At 26.2% G+C, this 7,890-nt stretch overlaps 1 protein-coding gene across 1 annotated transcript; it reads left to right on the top strand.

The window, feature by feature from the left end:
• Window positions 1-6,371: 6,371 nt before the first annotated feature.
• Window positions 6,372-7,033, top strand: LOC113557864. Its single transcript, XM_026963405.1, has 2 exons — window positions 6,372-6,492; window positions 6,783-7,033. The coding sequence occupies exons 1-2, from the start codon at window positions 6,372-6,374 to the stop codon at window positions 7,031-7,033; spliced, it is 372 nt and encodes a 123-aa protein (XP_026819206.1).
• Window positions 7,034-7,890: the final 857 nt, after the last annotated feature.

Raw genomic sequence — 7,890 nt, 5'->3', positions numbered from 1 at the left:
ATTTTGGCATTAATACCGTTATATTATCATATTATATATAATACATTTTTTTTCAATTTAATTTTAATTTAATAATATAAATGTTATAAAGTATTAATTATTATAAAAAAAAAATGACTTTAAAAAAGTTTTTTCAATTTCTAGGAAATTCAGAGAATGCTAACCGCTAACCTTACATGACAATAATTATATAAAAATACATTTTTAATGTAAATTCAACTATTTTTATAGTATATTTCAATAGTTTATAAGATTTAATGTTAATGTTTTGTATATAAATACAATATAATCATCTATTACTTAAACAAAAATATTTAATTACACACGTTACAGTTGCTATATTTATTTAGTTAGGTTATATATGACAAAAAATTAAGTTAAGTAGGAATGCATCGATAAAATGAACAAACTAAAATCATAAAGATTTAAGGTTTTCAAAAGCTATTATAGCATATATATTAGTCGATATACACATTATTATACACTTTATTGTACCGCAATGTTCTTCATTTAGTCACCCCCGCACTGACATTATTTAATCTACGAAAAAACTGATAGATATTTAAGTGACCTAGTTTGCATTGGTATTGAATGACTTAGGCGAGTTATATATATATAACTTTATTTAGTTAAATAGATACTGCGTAATATAAACTGCAAGTGATTGGAGCATAACCGGCATAATGTCATAATGATAATTAAATTTAAAACTATAATCAAATAACTAAATATCCCTTATAACTAAATTATTCCTCTTCTAAAAATGCCTAATTCGACTACTTCAATGACTAAGGTGATGTATTACAGTATCTGCTTATATTTTATACAATTAATTATTAACTATAAAAAATTTTCTATTCGTATTTTCTAAGTAGCATTTCCGAATGATATATTTTCAGAACCTATTTAGCCGTCACATTATTTATTTGTAAGCCTGGTCAAAATGTGTGGTCACGATTCTCTGTTTTATACAATATATTATATTGTGTAATTTGTAAGTTAATATTTCTTTACAAAATTGTTAATGACTTAGATATTTTCCATGGATAGCATAATATACTACCTAGCACCTAAAATTTCAATAATAACATAATTTCGAATAAATTAGAAACATTAACATTCCATGTTTATTTGAACTTTGCAAATTTTAAAATATGATAACGAATAAATTAAATTATCTATACTTCTATAGTATAAAACTACTTTAATAACATCCATAAAATGTATTGATATACCAGACCATTTAAATAGTGATTTGGATTCTTCGAATAAACTATAATTATTCGTCGTTTGTTTATTAATCTATGTTGTTCTTTACGTGAGTGCTGTGATTATAGAGATTGCAAATAGGTATAATTTATATATCAAATTAAAAGTTTATATTCTTCAATACTCATGGTTCAGATGGTGCACCCGGATTTTAAAATACGTAGTTTAGAAAATACGGCGAAACGTTAGACATTTTGAGGTATTGCCGGAAGTGTTTTTGGCACGAGCTAAGGATATTTTGTATGCTGTCATGTAATCGATTAAGGACTCAAGAGGTTGTGGGTTAAATTTCACAAATGAGTTGACACGGCACACGTGTTGAGTCTGTAATTTTTCAATATTTATTATGTGACCCTATTTCGACAACATTACGTACTTAGGTCAAGCTATATTAGACCGAACCTACCAGGTATGAAGCAATATAACATCTGGAATTTACAGTGCATTTTACATAGAATAATGACAATTTATTATTAACAGAGTATTTCGCGTAAGAAGAAAAACAGATATTTCTCGAATAAATTTCTGATGAAACAGCATATTACATAAAATTAGTAACATTGTTTGATGATCATATTACTTATTATTACTAAATACTTTTGTTAACTAAAACTACGATATAATTCTGTTACATTATTATTACCTATACGTATTATTGAGGTGTACTTATGTACAAATATGTGTATCTATTAGATGAACATACAAGTACCTATTTAAAAATTATTTAAATTTATTAATCCACCATAAAATGTACTATGGTTTTTATTTTTAACCGCAAAGTTACTTTATAAGTGTATTAAAAACATTTTAATTATCGATCTTTTAGAAAATTCAAAAATAACATTATAACAAAACAAGGTGAAGAATACCTCATTGAATACATTTGGCATAACCACTAAATTCTGTAGGTCACTGTAATTAATGATTTAAATGAATTCAATAACATAGGTATCTGTTGTACAAAATGAAGAACCTAAGTAAAGATAATCTAAATTTTTGGTGACCAAGGTAACTAAATAATTAATTTAATAGTAACATTAAAATTGTAGCAAATGTTTCTTTATTTTTTTTGTAATTTCCCATTATTTAAAAAAAGTGCTGAGAACTTTCAATTTCAACCTCCCAAAAGTACCAACTATATGCATTTTACTATCTGAAATTCCTTAAAAGTTTATAATTGAAACATTTTTATTTTATTTTAAAAACATAAAAAATAATTAAAAAAACACAAATCATTGTAAAATCATTTTATAAATCCTTCGCTTCGCAAAAACTCTAAAATAAATTAAAAATAAGGGTAAAATAAAAAATATCTTACAAGGTTAATATATTATACACTATACAAAGTCAATTTTATCAACAATGTAACATGTAAACTATGAATAAAATGTTATGTATTTCAATATACAATTATATACACTATACTGTTATGGTGTATATATATAAACATAAAATATGAGACTATGAACAAAAAGCGAATCAACATGTACAACCTTATGGTTTCCATGTCAACTTCACTTAATTCTTCTATAACAAACAATTTTTTTTAAATTTAATTCTTTAGTTATTTTTTTTTGTTCATTTCGTATTTACAACAATAACGTGTAGATCGTAATTTTATATTATTACGACTGTGCCAAAAACGAAACGTCGGTTACTTACACTGTCATCCAAAATATTTTTTTCATTCGAACAATACGACAAACCACCATATAACTACGGCACGAGTACGTTGATAATTGTCCGTATATTATAAAGGTACGTACAATAATTTCGTAGACATTTTTTTTATCATAAATAAAAATTCTAGACAGCGTCTCCGTTATAGTTGTATAAATATTATACATTTTAAATTCTGAATTGGACTGATTTATTTTGGTATATTACAATGTGGCTTTTTGTTTACAATGGAAAATATAAAAATTCCTAACTGTACTTTACTCAAAATTTGGAAAAAATATTAAAAAGAACTATAGACATTTTATATTATTATAAAATTATTTTAATTATAGGGAATAAACCAGAATTTTTATGCAAATGTAAATGTAAATTACAAATGAATAACTGTAGATAATTTAAATTTAATTAAATATTTTTATCAATATGTTTACGACATAATTTTAAAAAATATTTTAGCTGTTAATATATATACACAATTTTTTTCAATAAATATTTATAAGAATTTTATGTTCAAACAAAAAAGGGGGAAGAAGGTCCCACTCTACCAATCTATACTATAGTTTAGATGTGTGTCGATTGTATTTTACCATTGAGTATATCAGTATAATGTATATATTAAATATATAATGTTGGTTGAATTGTGTACTATTTATGAGGATCATATTAAATTTTCAAATCTTAAGTACAAATAATAAGATTGCTAAACATTTTTAAATAAAAAATAATTTCCAAATTTTCACAAATTTGACAAAATATGTCAATAATCTAGCTTTAAACGCTTATAAAAAATATTGTGTATAACATTATTTATATTTTTCAAGTATTAACTAGTATACTAACAACTTATAAGTTATGAGGAACCTTGTATTCAATTTTCAAGGTTTTTACCAAGTGAAAAAGTTTATATCGACATCTATAAAAAATAAATCAAAAATTTCAAATGTCTATAATATACTCGTAGTTCAAAAAGAGTAAAAATATTTTGAAAATGTTATTGTGTTTAGTAAATACGAGTAATAATACAAATATTTAGTGAACAAAAAAAAAATATCATGATTAAGTCAATAAATTCATCGTTCTACTCAGAATCTAAAATTATAATATAGAATACAAAGTTTGTCATAAGGTATATAAATATCATTTACAATTTATTTTATGATTGTTTTAAGCTTAAATGTCATCATTTTGTGTATTATCATATGGTTAAAAAATACAATTTTCAATTTTAATAACAAAGGATTAAAAATTAAATACTTAAGTTAACATAGATTGTTCGTATAGTACAACTTGCAATTAACATTTTGTCGTACTTTTTATGTAATTTCATTTTATAATTTAATGTATTTCAACGGGATTTTGATAATATATAGATAGTACTATATATATATATATATATGACGTGAGGCGCGTATATTCGTTACAATTCGATGGATTTAGGTTCAGAGGTTCTCAAGAAATTGGAATATAAAGAATAGACACCTGGTGGTAACCTACCCTAATATTCTTCATAGTCAAATTTATATATTTCGTAGGTATTTATATCATAAAAGTAACAATACCCAAGTCCATTGTGTGGCCATATAGGTGTAAATTATTTATTTCAATTTTTGTGGTCTGCGCAATCTGACAAGGCGCACATCGTATACCTGTTACATCGGTGTTGTTGTATTACACAAACATACATATATAATACTACCTATGTGCGCGCATATAATACGTATTCAAGCGTGATGGCTAGTGGGAAATCTGCTGGCGTCGAAACCGCATTTATGTCTAACCTTTGCTAGAGCGTGACGTCGTACAAAGTGTCATTTATTGTATTTTACGTTCGAAGGCGGAGGCGGTGGAGGAGGTTATTATTACTATCGCTCGTTCTCTATCTCTCTAAAAAAAATGGCGGTTTTTCTGTGTACAGAATAATAATAATAATAATTGTATTTGTGGTTTCCATTTACATCCATGTATAATATTACACACACACACACACACACACACACACACATATATATATATATATATCTATTCTCTGCCGTGCCATATCCCTCGCCTCCCCTGTTATTTCTCCCGCGGTACAGACGACCATGGTTCACCGCAAAGTTCCGTTCCTCGATATAACAATAATAATAATAATATAATAGTCCGCCGGCCGTGGATACGTATGGCTATTATAATATCGTGTATAGCGTTGGCTCCAACGAGTCCAGTCGTTTTCTGATAGCGATGGTTTACAAAAAAATCATATTATATATGTTATTAATCTCAATGATATACAGGTAGGTATTGTGCGTTTTTGGACTACAGTGTATCTATTGTCGAATGTGAGTTTCGTCTGCGTGAAAATTTAATGATTTCCATCAAGCGTTCTTAAACATTTTTATATCAGATGATGATATAGAGTGCCATTGTGCCAACCTGCTGTTCATTAACCATAATATAATACACTGTATTTTGTTAATTATTAATTGGGACGCATGACGTGAAGTGAAACAAAAATATTCTCGTTAATGTTCATTCATCTAGAATATTTTCGATCATTTCGATTCGTCCTTTACGATATTCAATATATATTTATAATTTATCAAAAACTGTGATTCAGCAACTATGCTCACCCTCTTTTTTCCTTTAATAGTGTATTTATTCAAATTCAAATTTTTAGAATTTGTAAGTGTATATAAAGACTATATTAGGTGACTTAGGGAGCGTATTCTTTACGATTTCGCGGTGGTATAAACTTTTTACGGTCAATTGATAAAGTAAATTATTTTTTTTCAGAAATTTTCACGCATCTTAATCAAAATTTGAACAGCAGATTCTGTCGTTACTGACTTATTCAATTTTATGCAGCTACTAAAAATTATAGTTCATATACTATAATATTAGTATTACAAATCTTAATTAAAGAAATAAAATCCCATTCGCAATATACAAGTGTGTAATATTTAATATAATAAATAATATTTTTTACGTATATATAACTTAGCATTCAAACGATAGATCTATTATCATAGATATGATATATCCTTAATAATTACATAATATTTAATTACTCAAAATTACTTGTTTAAATTTTAACTGTATATAGGTCTTAATATTTTCAAAAAATAATCTACTTAACAATTTACAGTAAAAAAAGATGATTGTCATTTAAAAAATGAAGTTTTATCTCCACGCGAAACTACTTAAATAGCATAAAAATCAAAGTATTTAAAAATATAATCTTTAAGTATCCTATTCAAAATTCCAATTATTAGAATTTGAATAAATCCCTAATTTATTCATTATTAAAGTGAGCATGCTTGGTGAATTACGGTGTATTATACGGTGTACCTGCAGTATAATGGTATGATTGGGTTAATATTTTTAATAATATACAATTAATTAAAATTATTTTCCATCATTGTATAAAATGAAAACTCAGAGAAATGACAAAAAATACTAAGCAATGTATTGAATTTGACCGAATCGATCGATTACGCAGAACGATATTCCTCGAAGACTCCTCTGAGGACGAATTGCTTGAATACAATAGCCAAACAAAAATAAGTAATAATTCTATATATTTCCAAAAACATAGATTTCTATTATATATTTGCTATTATCTCTGTATATTTGTCTTATAATTAAAATGCCGTATCAATAGTAATTAAATAATACTAAGCGTAATCAAATAGGGTTACATATTTAAACAAATCTTGATAATGCACTCTAAATGCGTAAAAACGCGCTTTAAAACAGCACTAAAGACAGATATTTATCTATTCAAACTTGGTATAGTCATACCTAAAATAGTTGTCTTGAATATAATCTTCATAAATGTATTATTGTACGTTTAGACGATGATAGTTGGAATAAACCGCCTGCCAGTTTCACAAAACCAAAACCAAAAGTCAAAGTTGGAGTCCGTGTTGATTCTTTACCTACGAAGCCGGTTAAAGTTATTAAAAAAAGGAAACAATTAGTTGATCGTTTAACCACAGTTAAAGCGTCTAATATGAAACCGAAAGGAGTAGAACAAAATATCATTAAAATCGAAAATAAACAAGTGGTCAATAACGCGTCAATAAAAATCAAAAGACAAGCATAAATTTAATTTAATCATATGAGACAAATATATAATAATAAAATGGAAATAATATGAAATATGGTAACACAACCAATCTCAAGTTATTACAAAACCGTTACTATAAGTTACATTATAAAATTACTATATTATGCGAATTAACAAGGTTTTGTAAAAATCATTGTCAAGTAGGTAAGTGATATATACTTATATGTTTCGATAAAAATAAAAATTTCAAATTTGAAAAAATGTAGCTTGATACAAAATCCTATGATAAATTATGAATTTAAAATTACAGTTTTAGATCACCGTTTTAAAATCAAATGTTTATGACATTTTAATTTAACTATTTTATTTGTACGTATACTGTACATTCGATATATTGAAAAAAAAAGATACAAAAACGATATAAATTATTTGTACAAATATATCATGAATCATAATTTATAATTTTATATTTTGTATGGCATCCCACAGCAGTATTAATAATTCACGTCACGGAATCGTATATATGACAATAATAATACAAGCCACTTGAATTCCATTACCCCTCCGTGTATTAACAATATATTATAAAGGCAAGGAGATGTCTCTTCTACATGATTCAGAAACTGTGTAGGATAACGTGAATTTAAAGGTTTAAGGATGCAAGGACGGGGGCGTGTGAACCACCTCGGAGACATAATACATATGTATTATTATTATTATTATTTTTAAATATAAAAAGATGTTCTTGACACGGGTGTATAAGTACCGATATGTGTTTACGAAAAATCGGATTAGGCGCAACAATGTCAAAGGCCACTTCATTTCAATACTCTCCGGTTCGCCCGAAGCACACATATATTAAACTAATCTTCTTACGGAAGAAAAAACATATA

The sequence above is a fragment of the Rhopalosiphum maidis genome, chromosome 3, assembly GCF_003676215.2.
Source record: "Rhopalosiphum maidis isolate BTI-1 chromosome 3, ASM367621v3, whole genome shotgun sequence".
Classification (NCBI taxonomy): Eukaryota; Metazoa; Arthropoda; class Insecta; order Hemiptera; family Aphididae; genus Rhopalosiphum; species Rhopalosiphum maidis.
Note: the sequence above shows the minus strand (reverse complement) of the source record. Positions and strands in the feature narration are given on the sequence as shown.